The sequence below is a fragment of the Macaca nemestrina genome, chromosome 9, assembly GCF_043159975.1.
Source record: "Macaca nemestrina isolate mMacNem1 chromosome 9, mMacNem.hap1, whole genome shotgun sequence".
NCBI classification, from domain to species: Eukaryota; Metazoa; Chordata; class Mammalia; order Primates; family Cercopithecidae; genus Macaca; species Macaca nemestrina.
The window spans coordinates 44,973,064-44,994,589 of NC_092133.1; the positions used below are offsets into that span (position 1 = coordinate 44,973,064).

Here is a 21,526-nt window from a genome sequence, read left to right on the forward strand (position 1 = left end):
TTGCCTCTAATGTAAACAACAGTAAAATTAATCATCTTCATTAAGGAATGAAGTTGTCCTATTACTATTAGGACTGACTACCTTTTAAAGCCCTTGCCAACCCAGAGAGTCAATCAGTCTAAGCTATTTATGAGATCTTGGGCACTCTATTGGAAATAACTGTATTTTTCCCCCGTCAGCATGGTGAGAGCTCACTGGATATTGCACGGAGATTAAAATTTTCCCAGATTGAATTAATGCTAAGGAAAGCATGGTAATCCTTGTGACCACACCGATGGAGAGACAGAAAAAGTTAACGACTGGATTCTATCTTCATTTTAGATTGTTGGTCTGTGGGCCACTTAACCTGGATGCCACCATTTTATGGGGAAAATGATGCTTACCATGGTTAATGTTTTGGAAGAGCTTTTTATTTATAGCATTGTTTACTCAGTCAAGTTCACCATGGCCATATCCTTCTAAGGGAAACACTAAAGTTGTTGTGGTCTGCACTTCAGTCAGAAACTGATGTTTCAGCTAGGCACAGTGGTACATGCCTGTAACCCCAGCTACTCGGGAGGCTGAGGTGCGAGGATCACTTGAACTCAGCAGTTTGAGAGCAGCCAGGGCAACACAGCAAGACCCTCTCTCAAAAAAAAAAAAAAAAAAAAAGCCGTGGTGTTCCAAACTCAGTCTTTCCTGAAGAAGAGGATCAGAGTTATCTTCTGAAACAGCGTTCTCTCTTCCCAGTTGCATCACTCTTATAAAAAGACTGTCCAGTCTATGTCATGCCCTAGGAGACAAACTGTTCCTCCCAGCCCCCTGTGAGTACTGAGCAGAAGAATCAAATTATTAAATATATATGTTTGTATAGAATGGTATGTGTATGTGTGTGGGCTTAGAGATTCATGTGTAAATATTCCTTTGATGAAGCAATTTCAATAAAAACATCTATCAAGTATCAATGGTGAGTGTGTTTACACCACAGAAACTGGCAAATTGACAAATCAGAGTTTTTGTTTGTTTGTTTGTTTGTTTTTGCTTTCCATAAAGTTCGTTTACTAGCATACCACTAGAGATTTCGGTTTACAAATAAAAGCCATCTTGGTTTGAGCAAGACTATGCAACTATCTATGCAAATGTTCGTTTAAAAAAATCTTCATGATCCTTTTGTAAATACAAGGTGGTTACCAAGCTTGTTAGTTTTGTTTCTTTTATTGATGAATGTAAAATATTATTGTAACTTATTTGGATAAAGTTCTTCAAAAGAAACAGAGCTATATAATGAGGTAGGATCTGGATTATTTGTCTAAGTGAGAGATTGTGAATATCAAAATGTCTGTCCCACTTCTTCTGTGAATGAGACAGAGTGGAAATAAACTCACTTAAAAATACGATTGAATTTTGAAAATCAAGACTGAATCTCACATAGCTGCAGACAGGGACTAAGCCACCTTCTCTGTATGTGGTAACAAGTACAGTCTAAGAAGGAAAGATTTACTATCCTTGAAAGCTCTAACGAAAATTGAATCCAGCAATATATATTCAACTGTGTACAGGGCTTTAAGAAACTTATTTTATGAAGGAAGTAGTAGTGTGTAGATATAGATTCTGAAGTCTTTAAATGTGTCTTAATAAATTAAGATTCACTGGCATTGAGCTGAGCTACCACGTGACCCTTGGGGACCAAAAAAACCACACAAGTGAATTTTACACACCAGTATACCTTCAACAATATACTTTTGACACACACAAACCTTTGATTTTGTTTCAGAGATTCTGCAAAATAGTACCAATGTTATTTACAACTGTCATCTTTGAAATTGTGTAAAAGTGGAATAATTTTCTGAAGAAACAAATTGTGGTTTGTGAATGAGTTGTGGTGACTGTCTGACATTAACTTTGTCAAGATTAAAGGATAAAATGTGTGACAATTTGTTTAATCAAGCTCATGACATTATGCAATTTTCTCCCTAGCTTTTAATTTTTGGAGGCAGAAAATTGAGCCAGAAATTTCTAGCCATTAGGTCTCCTAGCAACAAGCTGTAAAGCCTCCAACAAGCTTGGACTAGAATCTAGACACTGAAATGCACATACATGCTTTATGTAATGCAGAGTGCATTTATTGGAGAACTCATAAACATCCTATAAAATTTTCTTCCCAGAGATCCAACTATAAAACTTGGCCTTATTCTGAGAATGCTTAACATATATTTCATCCATATTGTAACACTGATTTTGTTGTTGTTGTTGTTAAAGCAGCTCAGCTTCCTGAGGTAGTGTTATGTCTCTATGGCAACAAGGTGAAAATGTCTAGCTTATTTTGTCAAAGTCAACAATAATCAAGAGACTCCAGACCTCAATATCTGTCCCAATTTGTCATTTTACTTTAGTGCTCCAAAAATATGGCTTATAGAAAAAAAAGTGTTTTTAAAAGATTTACCTGAATGATATAGAGAATGTCTAGATACTTTCTGACTGTTAGTTAAAACTACCCTTCAAGATGGTAGAATACATATAGCATGTGAAACCTCTATTTACCCAATAAGGACTTTAATTTACTGAAAAAAAATGTAAACGTTAAGTGTCAGATTTAGTGCCAAGTGCAGGGAATCTGAAAAATGTATACTAGGTCTCTGTCCTCTGTAATTCTGCCTTCATGGGTCCTAGCCCCATCCCTCATGAGGCTGTCCTAAGCTTGTCAGTGTCGGATGCTTCACAACACGGCCTCACACCGTCCCTGGGAAAGGTTGGTCTCCTCCTGCTGCATCAGATGGATGATTTCATTGTACATACGGTGAGGAGCATCCAAACCCCAGATGAAATCCACGTGAGCCCATTCAGGAATATTCTTATGGTAGATGAGGTTGGTCACCTCGGAGAGCAGCATTTTCACGTCTTCTGGATTTGAAAGCCAGTCCTGACCTCCTGTCCACATTGCTGTAGGGACTGTCATATCTCTGACTCTGTACCTTACAGGAGTTGGCTAGAGAAAAGGAATAGTTCTTAACTGTAGGTAACATTTGGACTTTCAGTCTCATAATTTATGTTTCAAATAGACATAATAAACATGCCATCTGTTGTGGTGAAGGGTACACGGGTGTCAGAGCCACACAACTCTGTTAAGAATTTCTGTTGCCGTCCTTACTTAAAGGTAAGATTACTTAACATTATTGAACCTCGGTTTCTTCCTCTGTGACTGGGGATAATATCTGTAATAACTTGTAGATCAAATGAGAAAACACAAAAAACACGTAATGTCTTGTACTTCTTTTTTCTTCCTATTAAATATTTTGTAAATAAATTGTATTTAAAAATAATTCTCCTGTTCTTTTAAAAGATAATTTCACAAACATTTCATGAGACAAGAATTATATTCCACAGAGAAAAGCAAGGAACCTGCTGGGAAGGGCTCTGCATCTTCACAGTCTTTATGTGATCCCAGGCAGCCTTTGGGGCAGGCCCAGCTTGACTGCATTTGCCAGAACCATGGCCTATGGCACACAGGTAATTTGAGCTAAAGGGAAGTAAAAGTTAAATACCTGCTCCAACCCTTATTCCTCACCCTTCCCCACCAAATATACCTATTAGTATTCCTAATTCCTAGGTACTTTCTGTATTCATGCAGTGTTAGTAGAATTAGCTCAGCCGGCTGAGCCCTTGAGATTAATCAGCATCCAGAACTTTCCTCAAAAGTGGTAAGGCCCATTTCTTACTAAGGAAATCCACCATGGAGTCTTAGCTCCAATCCTAGATGCTCTGGTTTCTCTTTGTGGCTCCCTAAGAATTTAGAGCTATGGCCTAATTTGGATAAGGAAGGTTGAAAACTTCTATGGGGCTAGTAATATTTTTTGTCATCTTACAAGTGAAAAGGTTGAACTAAATGTCATGTCTCGCTCTGAGTTTCTGTGATTCTATGATACTTTTTTGTGTGTTTCTTTTCTCTTCCCTTCCACTCCCATTTTCTGGTGCCTATTGTGCATGAATCAGTTTCTCTAGAACTCAGTCCATTAAATGTTGATAAATGAAAACCATCTTAGGGCCAGGCACAGTGGCTCATGTCTGTAATCCCAGCACTTTGGGAGGCCGAGGTGGGTGGATCACTTGAGGTCAGAAGTTCGAGACTAGCCTGATCAACATTGTGAAACCCCATCCCTACTAAAAGTAAAAAAAAAAAAAAGAAAATTAGCTGGGCGTGATGGCATGCGCCTGTAGTCCCAGCTACTTGGGAGGCTGAGGCAAAAGAATGGCTCAAAGTTGGAAGGTGGAGGTTTCAGTGAGCCGAGGTTGCACCACTGCTCTCCAGCTTGAGTGACAGAGCAAGACTCTGTCTCAAAAATAAATAAATAAATAAATAAATAAATGTAAAAAAAAAAAAAGTATTTGAACAGGAATACTTTCCCTAAAGACATATTATGGGACACAGTGAAGAAGGACTTCAAGAGAAGCTAGATGATACCAGAGACTGAGAGCTCACTATCCAGGGGCACTGTACAGTTTGTCCAGTTTCCTAGCATTTTACATCTAGATCGATGTATGGCAGAGGATGTTAATTATGATGCGAGGCTCTCAAAGAAAGACTAAACTGTGTCTAATCTGCCCCTTCCAGCTTTGTTTCTCTGGTAAATACTTATTTACATTCACACACATGATTACCAAAAATCTTCAGAAGATTTTACATTCTAAAGGGCATACCTACGCAATTCTGAATCTCCACACTTTGAAATCAAATTTTAGTTCATAGCATTAGCTACATATTTTCTTGGGTAATGTAATAACATTGAAAAAAATTTAACTTGCAAATTACAGATTCATTGAAAGTATAACCAGGGAGAATGCTTATGGATTTTCTAAGCCCAAAATTTTTATTTTAAAGGTAAAGAAATCGAAGCCTGAAAAATTAAAGCAGCCTAGCTCCTATTACAGAAGTTTATAGTGCAGAAGCATAACTTATACAGCAATCCTGACTTGCCATTTAATGTTCCTTTTACTGTGCTATGAAACAAACTTACTGCCGCCATCCCGTTTGTTTTATTCTAAAATAATCCTTCTAGTATCTACCATAGACTACACTCTTCTCTTGACTAAATCTACTTCATCTTGCTCCTGAGAAGCCCAGTACCTTGTTCAGGGAGACAGCCTCAGCTAAAAAGGCCTCCTACTCCGTTGTAAAAGCAGAGAGTTTTCTTGGCTAAGCTGTGACCTTAACCATTTTTACATGGAGTCAAACATGAACTATTATTTTCTGCTTAAATTTTCATATTTTATTCCCATATCTAGAATAAACTGTCATTATAACTTCTCCATCATACATTTCCAATGTATATATTTTCAGCAGATGGTATTTGATTCTCTTACCTGATTGCATTTTTCCAGATTTTTGGTCTCACTCCCCCAGTCAAATGCCCGGAGTTCACCAGAATTCACGGCCTAAAAGGAAACAAAAATTTGCAAGGTATTCCAATGTTTCAGTGGATAAGCGTGGTGGGGTGGTGGAAATGTGCTACCCAGTGTGGATTTGTGAGGGAAGCAGAGAGCAAAGGCTGAGCTGCTCTTCTGTTCAACATTGGGATAAGCGTCTCAGGAAAATGGTAAGACAAGAATGAGGCCTTTTGAGAAGAAAGAGGGACTACATAAATTCTTAATCATTGCATTATCAACTCCAGGAATGCATACTCATTGTAGTTAATGTGAGTGGGTATCCTCCACCACTCGGTGGGCTACAATGGGGCATCGTGCCCTGGAATTGTGCAATGGAGACAGCAACCAAAATTTAATCCAACTTAGAATTCTTCTCTGGTTTTGAAGGTACAATTGCTCTCTCTCTCTCTCTCTCTCTCTCTATCTATCTATCTCTCTCTCCCCCCATCCTCCACCCTTCAACAGAGAGAACTCTCTCCTTCCCCCATCCCTCTGTCTGTCACAGACACCACAGACACACAGAGGTGTGTGTTTTCTGTAATTGCAGGTAAGTTTGCAGTGTGAAGGATTCCTGTGAATCTCTCTTTTGACAGACCCCACATTAGCATTGTTGTTTCTACTTGACTGTATTGTTGGAGGAGCTGAAGAGAAGATGTAGGAACATAATTCTCCCGAGCCACATCTTTGAGGTGTCTAGAGATAGAGAGAAGTCTCACTTGGATCATCTAAATTCATACTTTTAAGATCTAAAGAAGTCCTTAGGCTACTTCTGTCCTTTCTTCCCATCTCTTGAAAAGTTTCAGTGATCTAGATCAAATTCTCCATCAAAATAGCATCGACGATATTGCATTTCATCTTAGAATAAGTGTGAAGTAATCCCTGGGCTATCTAAAGGGTGTCCTTTGACTATTCTACACAAAATATGAAAGGACATTTAGCAAAGACTGCCAATTCAACATTCTTACCTGGCTCCAATGTAGAATATTTTGCACAGATGTTCCAGCAAGAGTGTGGGCAACATATACATTTGCTCGGCTCTGTAACAAAGCATGAGTATTTTGGGGGACATAGAAAAACTCACAAGATGTATATCCTGTCAAGACCAAATCTCCTGGGTGTCAGACTAAGAAATGGGAACATTATTAAATTATCAGCAATTATCTGTGAAACAAAAATATGTACATGCACATAAATAAAATGTCACTAAATGTATTGCCAGACAGTGGTATTTTTCATCTGAGAATAGTTTCTTATCAGAGATCTGGCCTCTACTTAAAAAAAATTTACTAGTGATATTTAGGATGAGGGCTCTGGTATGGGGCCTATATTCAAATCCTAGCTCTGCAGTTTAATTTTTAGGTGAATTTGGGTGAGTCATTTAATCCACTAAATCTTAGTATACTAATCTGCAAAGTGGGGATGTTAACAACACTCATAGGTTTGGTATAGGTTACAAATTAGCCTGGTACGTAATATATGCTTATCAAATGGTTACTACAAATCAAATTATTTATCTTAAAAAAGAAGAAAAAATCTCCAGAATTAAAGAAATGTTGCCCCAGCTGCTGGCAGTGCTGCTGGCAAACAGCCCTCCACTCTCAGCCTGCTTTGAGGATTGCTCCAATTGTAGGGAGATACACTGCCCAGTGCTCCCCTGTTACTGTTGTGGCAACATTAAATGACTGATTGACATGGTGTATAAAGACGCAGCCCTCTCTTCCTAACTTGAGATGGTTCTGAAGGGTCATCCTAACTTCACAAATCTCTGCAGGATCAACGAAGGCTCCTATTGAGACTGCGTCACTACTTGACTTTTTCATCTACCTAATCCTGTTTCCTTTCCTTCTCTAGGTATTATCCCTAGAGCAGAACCCAAATCATTGTTCACATTAATCTCCATCTCAGAGTATGCTTCCTAGGGAACCCACCGAGTCATACCAACTGGTAGCCTAAGCCAAAATGAAGGTCCCTGATGTTCCATCAAAGAACTTAAACTACAAACCTACAGGACCCCAGTGGAGGGTAGAGATGGATGATGCATGACAGTTCTCTCTGTTGTCTAACATGTGCTAATTGCGCCTTTTAATTTAATTCACTGTAGTTAAGCTGCTTTCAGACCTCTTCCATCTATAATCTGTGATTTAATATCTAGCAATGCCCTTATGTCAACTTGTTTCAGTCCATACTGAAGCATTTCTCTTATTTCCTTACAGTTTGGAGAGAACTGAGTTACTGGGAATATAGCATTACTATGAGTCTTCACTGGCATTAGCTCTCCCTCCAGGGGTGAGCCATATGACTCCCAGCTTTATGCTGGAATTTACTAGGGTCCCACTTACCATATTCATATTGTTGGTGTTGAATCCACCCAGAAGTAACATGACGTTACTACAAATCTGATCAAGAATCACCTGGCCACAAAGGTAAATAACAAGCTGTCTGAGAAATCTGGTCTGATACAGAAATTCTTTTTTGCCAAACAATCCCTGTAAAAATATGAAGTGACATAGTAGTCATTACATGACAGCCAGAAAAGATGTGACGGTAATTTAAAAAGTTTCTGTTTTAGGAAATTGGGCTAGAAGATTTTCCTACGTACACAGGAAATTTTCTGAGGAGTCACATACCTTGATCATCATATCTGGCAGCAACAAAAATTTGGTCCCAGGGCTTTTTGCATGCTTAACGGTGGCTATGGGCGCTAAAGCAAAATACATTTTGATTTTTTGAGCCAGCTCTGGCATGGTGGAAAATGCAATAAAGCCTACAAAAGAAGAAATATATCAACATGAATACTGAATATTTTTAGAACTCAAAAAATGTTTATTTTGCTTTTAACAAGATATTTCAATAATTATGTATTTGGTTGTATCTTACCTCTCCTATAAAATTATAAGGTCCTTATGACACCAGCATATTTGCTTTCAAGTAGTAGGTGCTCAATGAGTTAAATAAATAATTGAATATAATGATGTTGGCTTTGAGAAAATGTTTATATTGAGAGATATGCTATATCTAGACACATATAGCACAGAGATATGCTATATCTAGCACATGTGTGTATATGCTAGACACATTGCTGGGAACTACATGAATCTGAAGATGACAAGACCAGGTCTGAAGGAAGCACAAGGTGACTGATTTCAGGGATAGCTCGCATCGTATGCTCACATATCTTCTGAGTATACAAACCTGCTTTACTTTGAACCTACCCATGGTGGTGCCCTGTGAATAGCCAACATAATAGATCTTTTCCTGGCCCGTTTTCTGCAAAATAAAGTTTATCACTGCAGGAAGGTCAAACCTAGCCATCTCATCATAACTACAAGGGGAAAAGACAAAGTTATATGAAAAGTTATAATCAGAAACAAACAAAAGCACCCCCACACCCCCCCGCCACCGGGTTTACAAATAAGCCCTTGAGTTATCAACCCTGAATGCTTGTTACTGTGTCCTTCACAACACTCAGAATGGATTTCTTTCAAACCTATGGTGCATGGGTGTCTCTGGAGTTACAGGCTGTCAGTGAACTGCTGTTTTCTCAAGATGTTGTCACATAGCAATAATCTTCTTCAGCTAATATTTACTGAGCACATAACCCAACTCCTAGTGGAAGTGTCCTGTTCTACTATTAAGCAGAACAGCACGGGGCTATGCAGATTCATTTACAGGAATAGTTGTAAAGATGCTGAAGTGGCCCTTCTCTGATAGGTATAAAAAGTGAGTTGAACATCAATAGGTAATTTAAATAAAAGCATTAAACATCTTTTGTATGAGCATGAGAGATGTGTAAGTCAAATCGATGGTCCCTAGGTAATATGGTTAGGCTTTGAGTTCCCACTCAAATCTCATCTTGAATTGTAATCCCCATAATCCCCGTAATCACCACGTGTCAAGGGAGAGACCAGGTGGAGGTAGCTGAATCATGGGCGTGGTTTCCCCTATGCTGTTCTCGTGATAGTGAGTGAGTTCTCATAAGATCTGATGGTTTTATAAAGGGGTCTTCCCCCTTTTGCTCAGCACTTCTTGCTGCAGCCTTGTGAAAAGGGTGCCTTGCTTCCCCTTCACCTTCTGCCATGATCGTAAGTTTCCTGAGGCCTCCCCAACTACGCTAAACTGTAAGTAAATTAAAACTCTTTACTTTATAAATTACCCAGTCTTGGGCAGTTCTTTACAGCAGTGTGAAAATGGACTAACACACTAGGCTTAATAATTTCCCTTCTTTTTGTTAATGCTGCCTGGTCTCTTCTCCTTCTGGAGTACTATTATACTATTACCTCCCTACAAGGAAATGGATCTACACTTCTCTCATTCCAATCTCAGTCACCTGACACCAACCACCATTCTCACCCTATTAGCTAGACCCAACCTTCTACATGGAGAACTCAGCATTCCTCACTACTTCAATCAAGGAATCACTAGTTAATCAAGAAAACTGGGGGATATCATGTTAGGATAATGATGACTCAACCAAAATAAATCAACCAAATACTAGAAGCCATAATTTTTTACCCATTTTTTTGAAAGGCAGACATGTCTACCTCCATTCTCAAGATTTTCATGTACCTGAAAGCCCAAAACTCATCTTGGTCTATGGAGAGGGTCTTGTGTTTTCGAGACCAGGCATTTCCCCTGCTGTTCCCCATCCACACGTCAAAACCAGCATCTGCCAGAATGAAGCCCAGGCTATTATTGGGCAGGTTGGAAATCCAGTTGCTAGCGCCTCCAACTAAGCCATGCTGCAGTAACACCACAGGCCTGGAACCTGCAAAAAGAGACAATTTCAACTGTGTAAAATGTTCTCTCCCTTTCTTGTTATCCAGTAATGAATAAGAGCTTTCAGATCAAACAAACCTGTGTTCAGATCTTGATTCAGCTGCTTGCTAGCTTAGTTATCTTGGTCAATTACTTAACCTTTGTTGTGTGTCTTGATTTCTTCATCAGTAAAATAAGATTTGTGTTATGCTTTAATAAAATAGAGCACAAGGAACGGATGGCATGTTGCCTGGCAGAAAAAGAATCTATAAAGTTTAACTTCTGTTGTTAGTTTTGTATAATTATTATCAGACTTGTCTGGGCTCTTCAGAAATATTGAAAGTGCCCCAGTAGATGGTATAGTATGATTATTAAGTTATATATATACCATATATATACACACATCATATATATAACATATATACACACCATATACACACACTATATATATATATATATATATATATATATATATATATATATATGGTTTAGTAATTAAGAGACCTTGTCAAAAGGACCCACAAGCCAGCTTGAAGGAGCTCCCACTGTTCAAATACAAAAATATTGAGCATCAAAATAAATAATAAAGAATTATATCCCATTGAATAAGAATGCTCGAGTCCATGTAGAGACCAATAAATAAATGAACAAATAAATAATTGGAAGGAATAGCTCTTATTTACAGAATGCCATTTAGTAAATACAAAACATTGATTTACAGTATAATACCAACTAACAAATTCAGAAAGATTGAAATTATCAGTGAATGTTAAAATTAGTGAGTAAAAGTTTAAAGACAGAATATTACGTATCCTGAAAATATCTTCCCATAACTTATTTGTTAGTTACAAAAGGAAAAATACTAACTTTAGAAAAACCTGGCAGATACCACCTTAACAAAGTCATTAGTTATTATCAGTATTGGAACAAGCCAACATTATTTGCTTCATAATATGATGAACCAAGAAAGATATGACTTCACGTTTGTGTTATTCCTGCCAAAAACGTATAACTTGAATCACAGTATGAAGAAACATCAGATAAAGCAAATTAAATCCCTGTCCAAAACTCTTCAAAAATGCAAAAATCAAAAAGACAAAACCTTAGGAATTGTTTATGAAGGAGACAGACTTGATGGCCAAATGTAGTAAATGATCCCGGATTAGATTATAAACCGGAGGAGGGAAAACAGCTATAAAGGACTTTGGGACAATTGACAAAATTTGACTATAGACTATGAATTAAATACTAATGTCAATCAATGTTTGTTTTCTAACTTTGATAAATGTATTGCAGTTATAGAAGAGAATACTCTTGTTCTTAGAAAATACTCGCTGAAGTTACTTAGGGGCAAATAGGCATGATGTATGTCTCAAATTTACCATCAAAGGTTTTGGAAAAAGCATTAAGATACACGTAAGAGATGGGGGAGAGATAATGATGAAATAAATGAGGTAAAACTGTAAACACTTGGTAAATCAGGGCAAACGGTATATGGAAGTCCCTTGTACTATTCCCAGAACTTTTCCATAAATTGGAAATTACATCAAAATAAAGAATTACAAGAATATCAGTAGAGAATAGAGAAGGATGAAGGGTTTTAAGAATTCTAACGTGTTCAATAAATTAAGGCATATATATAATTTTGTCATTAGCACATTTGACTGAAAGATTAATAAAGTGCTGCCCTATTAGGAAGAAAAAATACATCATGCCCTCAACAGGACTTGTGAGAATTAAATCAAATCATGAGTGCAATATCCACACCACAATATGGCTTAGAAGACACCTGTAGTAAAAACAGCTTTATTGCTTTCATTATTATTGTTATAATTCTCTAAAGCAAGTGACTTTCTGAGCTTCAGCATCCTCATAAGCAAAATGAGGACAATTGCCCACCTCACAGGATTTTGGCAGGGGAGGGGTAAATGAGGTACTGTGCATTAAACTCTCAGCATGCTGCCCAACCTCAGATCAGATGGGTAGCTCTTGTTATTATTGCTGTAAAGGGGTACCAAATACACTTGCAGTCTCCCTGTAGGACAAAAGCCCTTCTACACCAAACTCATCCAGCATCTTGACAGTCTTCATGAATTCTATCTGCCTCATTTTATCTCTCAAGGGAGAGAATGTTAAGGTCACTGTGGACTGTTAGTGAAGGGCCAGGAGAAAGGAACTCGGTGTTATTTTAGGTTTTCCTCGATGTCTGCTCATTTAGTTCATCCTCTTAGCTCTCAGGGAGGTGACCTCAGCTGTGTTAACACAGGACACTCAAACCAAGGTGATCAACGCTCCCCTTGAGTCTTTAGGGCATTTCCCATGGTTATGGTCTCCTTGGTTCTACTTAGCCATACAGTTTGTTCTTGTGATTCCCCTAACAAGAGGACTGGCTCATTTATATAATTTCAAACATCCCCTAGGTCTTCTATTTAAATTACAGCCAGCAGGTGAGTATGTAAGGGCTACACAGCTGTCATTTCTGAGGATGGCCCAGCCTATTTTCTTTCTCAATATTGAAGCCAACTAAGATCCTTTGATAAAGATAAAAAGGCCGCTTCCACAAGCTATAAGCTTTTCAGTAAACATTTTTCAGTTGTTTTCAGTATGAATTTCATTGGCTCTCTTTTTGAAAAGTTGGTGAAAAAAACCTTTTTTTTTCGATATGGGAGATTGCCTCTGAAGAGGCACCTGCCAACAACACTGGCCACTAGTGAGAAGTATTCTGCACCAGCTCGACCAAGGAGCTGGATTCCTTGAACCTCAAACACCTGGGCAATGTGTGAACAGTCTGAATCAACAGGATGTAAGAAAACAAATTCCATCCATGAATAGAGGCTGCAGATGACCCCCATGCCTAATAATTGCTAAGTCACTTGATTGCTTGGAAGAACTGTGCTTTGCCCACTCCCCTGGGATTCATGGGGCTGTGTCCCCAGGCTCTTCATTTATTTATACAAAATCTATAATTCATCCCACAAATATTTATTAGCACCAGAATGTGCTCAGCACTCATTTAGTTACTGGTTCTAGCCTTGAGCAAAGCAAATGATGTCTCTGCTCTCATTGAGTTTACGCTTTGATTGGGGGGAGACAGATGATAGACAAACATGAAAATATCTATTGTATCAGGTGATGGTAAGTGCGATATGGAAAGGTAAGCAGGGTAAGGGGCTACAACTCAATAGGTAGCAAAGAGCTGCAATTTTGAATAGGGTGGCCAGGGAAGAACTCTGATAAAGTCAGCCGAAAGAAGGGCCAAGGCAAACTGCATAGACATCTGATGAAACAGTGGTCCAGAGGGAGAAATTTAAGTTCAAAGATGCTTAAGGTGCATGCTAGACATGTATAAGGCACAGCTGTGCAAGTAGTAAGAAAAAAAAAAAAGGTGGTTTTCAAAAAGCTACACAAGTACAAATTAGAGTAAAACAGAACCCCAAAGTTTCTTTACACCAAAGCCGAATAGCATTTGTCCAGCATTTTCTGGTCCTAGTTAAGAACATGGGCTATAATGGCAGAGAGACAGATTTGATTTGAGTGCAGGTTTTACACCTCACTAGCAAGCACTAGCACAGGCTCTTTGGGTAAGTTACTTAACATATATGAGTAGCAGTTTCTTAGGGTAATTGTGAAAATTAAATGAGACTAATACAAATAAAGCACTTATTAGTGTATCTGGCATATCAAAATAACACAAGACATGATATTATCTGTACACATAAAAGACAATATAGTTGCTACTATAAACCTACTGCTAGTATTAAAAAGAATCCAGCCAAATAGAATGAAAAATATTCATGTTTTAGTAATGAAGACAAATGTTTAAAAAGATAACAATAGCTGAAAATCCCACATACAAAAGGGTGGAATTGTATGAACTACGGAAACATGTATCAAACATTTAAAATGTACATATAGGCCAGGTGCAGTAGCTCACGCCTGTAATCCCAGCACTTTGAGAGGCTGAGGCAGGCAGACCACCTGAGGTCGGGATTTCGGGAGCAGCCTGACCAACATGGAGAAACCCTGTCTCTACTAAAAATGCAAAAATTAATCGGGCGTGGTGGCGCATGCCTGTAATTGCAGCTACTGGGGAGGCTGAAGCAGGAGAATTGCTTGAACCCGGGAGGCAGAGGTTGCGGTGAGCCGAGATTGCACCACTGCACTCCAGCCTAGGCAACAAGAGCGAAACTCTACCTCAAAATAAAATAAAATAATAAAATAAAATGTACGTATAGAACTTTTGTTTTTCAAAACCTTTAGTAAAAAGCTAGGCAACATCTTAAATATTTTAAGTGCTCTTTAGATGAGGAATACAGAGTATAGGAGCAGGCACCAGGTGCCATAATAAAGCTTGAATTCTTCATAAGCAGAGGTTGGTATGGTCTGTTCAAGGAAATGTCAGTAAATATTCTAGAATGTCTACATAGGAGGGGTTTTGGGGAATGAATTAAGTGCTAAAATAAGTCAAGAAATGAACTTTTCTTGAAAGTGTGTTTTGAAAAGCAAACACTATGTTTAATTGAGATAATTAGTGGCAGTGAGGAGGGATATGGTGGTGGTGATGGAGACTATGGGGAAACTGACACCATCCTTTGACCTGAACAGTGGACGTCAGTTTGCACTAAAAACCCAGGCTCTCTTCTACATTCAAATCACAAGGAAGTCGTGACTGCAGAGAAGATTGCTGTGTTGCAGTGACATGGTGTGACTCATACCTGTCTTCTTAGGTTGCGCTAGGCCTCGAGGAATCCGGTTAACAGAAAGGATATACCCATCTTCAGTTGTGACTTCATATTCCTCACAGGGATAGCCTTGATGTTGGATGATTTCGCTCTATGGAAAAAGTACAATTTCTTTTGAGTTCAGTTCTCTGTGGCTATGTTCTCAATGATCCAAAAGTAAGAGTAGATTCCTTGATGCTGTAAAACACAAAGTCCTTGCTTTTCCCAAGCTAATCATGTTACCTTAGAAAAATCTGCCAACCCTCTCTAGTCCTTACTTTCTTTGTCTTAATATGGAAACTGGACTAGAATTATGGTTCTCCAAGTATGGGCCCTGGGACAAAGGCATCAGCATCACTTGAACTAATCTGTCAGATATGCAAATTATCAGGTTCCAACCAAACCTACTGAATCAGGAACTCAGAGGATTGGGCCCAGCAGTTTGTGTCTCAAGCTCTTTAGGGAATTGTGATGTACCCTAATGTTTGAGAACCACTGGACCAGAACCCTGATTCCAAAACCTTGTTCATCAGAATCATCTGGGCATTGCAACATGCCGAGTCTTGAGCCCACTTCAGGTTACGGATCAGGTGGTTCTAAAGCAGCGAGTGGGATACCTGTTCCAGGACAACTTATGAACATTCCTGGGTCATGCATTTCCTAAGGTTCTTTCCAGTTCTAAAATCACAGACTCAAGAGCATTGATTCCTAACATTTTCAGGTTAAAGTTCCCTCTGTGAATTTGAGGAGAACTATAAAAATGGATATACAATGGATACAAAAACATGGTTTTACATTCAATTTCAGGAGTTTCAGATATCTTGTTGCCTACATACGAACCCCTGGTTAAGAATCCTTATTCTACACAGTAGTTACATGTAGACACTCTGGAAAATTTGCAGCTGCAAATATCTTCTAAGCATCCTCACTATTCTTGCCCATTGTTATAAAGCAGAGAAGGAAAGAACCATTTGCATTAGGGGCTGCTTTAAAAAAGAGCAAGAGAGAAGAAGGCCAGGCATCACATGCCCAGGTAGAATATAGGGCCAAAAAAAGCATAGTCATTAGGAGAAAGCTCCCAGGTCCCACTGTCTGAGTTTTAACCCTGGTTCTAACACTAATATATGAACTAGCTGTATAATCTTGAGAAATTTAGTTAAACTGTTCCTATGCTTCAGTTCACTCATCTGTAAATTAGGAATTCTAATGGTTCATAGTCCATGGGACTGTTATAATAAAGGCAAAAAGATAATGCACACATAACACTAACTGTAATCCCCAGGACATAGTAGGAACTCAATAAGCGTTAACTACCACTATAATTAAAACTCAATTAACCAAGCATTATGGAATGCAGTGTATATGTATGCATGTATGTGAGACATTATTGTCTACTTAACCTTAACATTTTATAGGCCAGGCGTGGTGGCTCACACCTGTAATCCCAGCACTTTGGGAAGCTGAGGTGGGCACATCACGAGGTCAGGAGATTGAGATCATCCTGACCAACATGGTGAAACACCATTTCTACTAAAACAAAACAAAAACAAAACAAAACAAAACAAAAAAAAAACCCAGCATGGTGGTGCATGCCTGTAATCCTAGCTACTCGAGAGGCTGAGGAAGGGGAATTGCTTGAACTTGGGAGGCGGAGGTTGCAGTGAGCTGAGATCACACCACTGCACTCCAGACTGGCGACAGAGTGAGACTCCATTTCAAAGAAAAAAAAAATTGTAGAAGTATCTCAAATTTTAGCATGAATCAGAATTACTTAGAGGGTTTGTTAAAACACAAATTGTGGGACCCCACTCACAGTCTGATACAGCAGATCTGGGCTGAACCCAAAAAATTGACATACAAGTTCCCAGGCAAAGCAGGTGCTGCTGATCTGACAACTATCCTTCAGGAACCACTGTTGTCAACTATTTGGGGAGATAAGATAAATATAATATGAAAACATGAGAATGGAGGAAATCTGACAAGTCGTTATTGAGAGGATATGTGTAATGTATCAGATGAGGAGTGAAGGATGAGAGTGGAGGAAGGAGCAAAGGAATTCTGAGCAGGAGGAGCAAAATGAGCAGGGCTGGACAGGCAAGGTCTTGTGGAGGAAGAATTTGACTGGGCCTTGAGGTTGAATAGAAGTTGCTCAAAAGAGCCAAGGAGGTAGGGATTGGGACACGGACATCTGAGAAGAAAAGGAACTACAAATGCTGCAAATGTTGTCTATAGGTGGCAAGATGGCCCACATGCTATTCTTGGCAGGAAAGTTTATGCAGGATAATAAATGACTGGTCCCATGCACTAGAAGTGCGGTCAGCCGATAACACTTGGCTGTCATCTTCTGTAGGAATGGCCTCAGCTGTAGAAAGCCACTTCCTCCAAATTCACATCCCTTCCTGCCACATCCAGGAACTGACCTGTTTGTGGTCTAAAGGCCTGGTCATCTCAGCCCAACGTAGGACATCTCTGAAGAGCAGTTTTAGCTCCAGAGCTCCTAATGGAGTTGAGTGAGGCTGTTTTGAAGTCCGTATCACAATTTGATTTCTTTCTTTCCTTACTCCTGATTCTCTACTTCCTTTCTACAGGTGATGATGATGATTCTCCTTAAAAAACATTTTTGTATGAATTCTGCCTCAGAGTCTGTCCCCCAGAGAATCCAACCTGGGGCAAATATTTATTCAAAAAAAAATGGAACATAATGCAGCAAGGTGAAATGATGTTGTGGAAGGATATTTAAAACATTGGGAAATTCTTCATGATATACACTGTTAAGTAGAAAAAAATGTTGGAAAATAGTAAATTGTACGTGACATTTCTTTTTAAGAAAACAAAACCTCACAGACTTAGAATGAAGATAAAGGCATGACAAAGCCGTTCTGGGTGCAGAGTACATTGGTGACTATTGCCTTCTTTTGTATTTCTAAAATTTTCTATAATGAGCATATATTGCTTTTGTAATAGTATAAAAAAGTCAATGTTTAAAAGACCATCCAGATATAGGTTGCTTTCAGCTCCTTGAATCTGGCATGTTCTTAGCTGCTCTAGCTGTCCTATGTGCTGATCTTGGTGCTACCACCCTCTCAAGTAACTGCTATTTCTCTTTCAGATTTCAGGCTTTGAAACCTTTCTTCAGCAAAGCTTTCCTAAGCTTTCTGCATTAGTTCCCCTTATTTTATGTTTTCTTCTTTTATCTCATTGCTCTTATAATGATTAATTGAGGATCTGTCCTTCCTGCTGGACTATAAGCTCCATAAAGTCAGGGCTTTTAATATTCTTAAATCTCTCTAACCTTAGTGCATAGCACAATATCATGGGCCTAGTAGGTGCTCAGTAAACACTTGCTTAAAAAATACATGTATAAAGCCAGTTATTTATCGAAGTATAAGACAAACCATAATCCATATTACATGAGTATACAGAGTTAAATCTATGCAGGACAGGTGAGCTCCAAACTTGGGACTTACCCTGGGAAGGCTCTTGGCTTCGCCCAGGAAAGAATTCAAGGGCGAGCTGGTAATATTAGACAGTAATCTTTTACTGAATGGTACTGCTCCTTGAAAAGCAGGGCTAACTCATAGGCAGTGCTCCCAGAGTCAGTAGTGCATGGGCTATTGGCAGCTGTAGTTATGTCCACTTATAACTACTTTAAATTTCATGCAAATTAAAGGGCAGGTTATTCAGAAAGTCTAGAAAAGGGGCAGTAACTTCTAGGCCGTTGCCATGGAAAGGGGTAGTAACATTTGTAAACTGTCATGGTGCTGGTGGGAGTGTCTCATGCTAATGAGCAGCCAGGGCAACTAGAGGATGCCTTCCAGGCCACCTGCTGGTTCTCGCTGGTTTTTTTCACCACCTGCTAGTTTGTGCTTGTTTATTCGCTGTGTCCTGTTGGGACCAGAAAGTAAGTCCTGCCTGTCTCCCACCTCAGAACCAGTTCAAACTCGCAACTACTTTTGTTCTGTTTTGTTGAATTTACACCAATCATGTGAATTTTCTATTTTACTTTGTTTTTTTCCAGGCATAGTAGCTTAATGGCAGAGCCTAATTCAGTGGGCTTTAGTCTACAGACTCCTGAAGCCCCAATAGCGTGTAGGTGCTGGTTACACCCAGTGGGTGGAGCCCAGGAAGACCATTTCTGTCTGCCACTACAAAAATTCCCCTCACCTCCAAACCAGAGGAATTCAAGTGGGACAGTCTCAGGGCCAGAAGGATGACTCCTGAGGACTGACACCAATGTGCTAACTACCTAGACAAACCACCTAATCATTGGAATGGTCAAAAGAAACCTGATATTCAGCACCATGCAGATACGGAATATTTCTATGGCCTGTCAGTTTTTGAACCCATGTAAGGAAGCTTCTGCAGAAAGGGTCTTAAATCAGTATAAGTATATGTTAAAGTTCCATTTCCTGAAAGTTTGTTAGATAAATCTGTGGAAGATGGACATTGCACAAGATCATCTTACTCATCTGGAGGTAGCCTCTCCTCTTTCTTACCTGGGAGGATTTATTGCATAGTATTTATAATTATAAACTTTGTGTTTAGGCAGTCCTGAATTTAAATAGTAGCTATGCTATTACATTGGTGTGGCCTTGTTCAACTTGTTTAACCTCTTTAATCTCAGTATCTGGATTTGAAATATGTGAATGATCCTATCTACTGCACAAGGTAGTGAAATTGAAATAGAGCAATCTCTCTGCACCTTGTGTCACAATCCCTGCTATGGGATAAGTGTTACCATAGGGTGACCATTACTGAAACCCAGCTTAGAATTTGAAAAGCTAAAAAAAAAAAAAAAAAAAAAAAAAAAAAAATCCTGGGAAACCTAAAGAGATGTATTGTCATTTTTGCATTTTACTTGTAGGAGGTTCTCTGTAGCACTAACTGGGGGTCCTTTTATTGCTATTCAGCAAAGTACCAGTCCAGAAACAGGATAAAAAGAGTAGATTAGAATGGTATAAGATGCTACTAGAAGTGGGTGCCCTGATAGCAAGAAGCAAAGGCTGAGCCTTTACAATATGGAAAAAAGAATAAAAAGTACAGACAAAATGGAAATAATCAAGGGACTGGGGTTAACTTAAAAGGCCTTAATTATTTCTCCACTCACAGAATGAACCAAGGTGTTCAAGGAAAAGTTAAATTGTGTTTGAAGCCCAAAGGGATTAAGTCATTTGCCCAAGTTTACTAAATTTGTTTGAGGAGACCCCAGGTCTACTGATATCCAGTTTAGCATTCTTGCCAGTACAATTTGCTACTTCATCACTGTGCTCTTCTAGTATGATTCACCACCATGTATAAATATAATACATCATGTAAATGATATACAGATACAAACGTTACCATGTCAAGTATCTCATTTCCCAAAAATCCCAACTTACAATATTCATGAATGCTTCTGGGTCCACAGCTTTAGTTGGCATGTGTACCGAATTCACATTTCTCTGGAACATATACGCCACCAGAATCAGAAGCCACATCTCCATTCTGTGTGAGACAATCCACTCTCTTGACAAGGTTTCCAACATGGTCCAACATCTGCATTTATTTTTTCCTGCCAATGTAACAACTATTTCTAAAGTAAGAAGAATCTGTAGGTTTAAAAACTTTTTCACATATTTTTCTGCTGCAATTCCTTCTTCTAATTCTGAAGCAAATTAAGCAAGCTTAGTTGATAGGGAAGGGAGAACACAAAGTGGGCTGGAAACATTGCCTAGGATGTCCCAATACTATCTGGCTCCTCCCATTCTTCCCTCATACAACTTGTAATCCCTGATCCTTCAACTTCCAGGTGTGTAGAACTTTCTTTGATGTGACTTGGAGTTTTGTGCACTTGGTACAGTCCATTAAAACCCGTGTACTTTATCACTAGATAATAAGGACTATAGGGAACCTCTTTCCTTCTACTCCTAGTTTTTATCTTTCTTTCTTAGATAGCAAAAGATGGAGTCTACAGAAAGCACTGAAAGTTTCTATAGTCATATTCTGGGTCTTCAACGATCACTGTTATTTGGTTAAGACAAGTGTTGTGATAAGTACTTTTATTTAAAATATCTAAAATTTTATAGACATTTTCCATTTTTAGGGATGGGTGAGAACATTGATTATAAGAAAACGAATCTTCCATGTTTAGCCCATTTCTGTCTAGTTCAATTAAATAGATATACACAAAATTTTTAATTTAAGTTGTAATCACTAGTTAATTGCTGGGATATTGATTAGATGGATTGTCTAGTAAATACATTGTCAGCATTGTTTAAAATAATGGGTTGCAGCCTAGTTATTTTCATGAACTAAATATCCCAGTTCAACTGACTGTGAGGCAAATGTGAGCAATTCCTTAGCCTACTAATGATTGAGTAGGCCAGGAGGGTTGATTTATTTGTCATTTTAAGTAAAGAATGTGTTAAAAGTTAAAAAAAAATTACTTAGAGTGAAATACTTCTCCATTACATCAATTCTTCAGGGCTGAGCTAACAGCAGCCACACCAATATGCAGACTTTGGAATGTGGTGGGTGAAGGAGCCAGATGCTGAAACCGGAAAGATGAGTCTGTGAGAACATATCTTCCCACATGACTCAGCCTCCTCCACCCTTGGCTGGTTGCATGGGTGTGAAGAGGTAAGCCTGCGTCCTTATCTGGACCAGCGTGA

General features: G+C 38.8%; 2 protein-coding genes across 3 annotated transcripts in view; one reads left to right on the forward strand and one right to left on the reverse strand.

Moving 5' to 3' along the window:
• LOC105480781 (ankyrin repeat domain 22) overlaps positions 1-3,299 on the forward strand; it is a 28,480-nt gene extending 25,181 nt beyond the window's left edge. Inside the window, exon 5 of one of the 2 annotated variants that reach the window (XM_011739961.2) lies at positions 180-3,248. In XM_011739961.2, coding sequence (XP_011738263.1) covers positions 180-257 — 78 coding nt within the window. In that variant the 3' untranslated portion in view covers positions 258-3,248. Of the gene's footprint in view, positions 1-179 lie in introns of both variants that reach the window. The other variant, XM_011739955.2, reaches the window with a different exon arrangement.
• On the reverse strand, positions 2,696-20,401 carry LOC105480766 (lipase family member M). Its single transcript, XM_011739948.2, has 9 exons — positions 20,255-20,401; positions 14,871-14,988; positions 9,967-10,165; positions 8,613-8,722; positions 8,028-8,164; positions 7,740-7,886; positions 6,366-6,437; positions 5,338-5,409; positions 2,696-2,965 (listed from the first exon to the last, which is right to left on the reverse strand). Exons 1-9 carry the CDS (start codon positions 20,399-20,401, stop codon positions 2,696-2,698), a joined length of 1,272 nt encoding a protein of 423 aa, XP_011738250.2.
• Positions 20,402-21,526: the final 1,125 nt, after the last annotated feature.

Excerpts from the sequence above, each read along its gene's own strand:
- LOC105480766 (XM_011739948.2), bottom strand. The coding sequence starts at position 20,401 with ATGTTGGAAACCTTGTCAAGAGAGTGGATTGTCTCACACAGAATGGAG. Across the intron at positions 14,989-20,254 it reads CAGAAGCATTCATGAATATT|AGCGAAATCATCCAACATCA; the intron begins GTAAGTTGGGAT and ends CTTTTTCCATAG. Across the intron at positions 7,887-8,027 it reads TGCCAGATATGATGATCAAG|GGATTGTTTGGCAAAAAAGA; the intron begins GTATGTGACTCC and ends ATATTTTTACAG.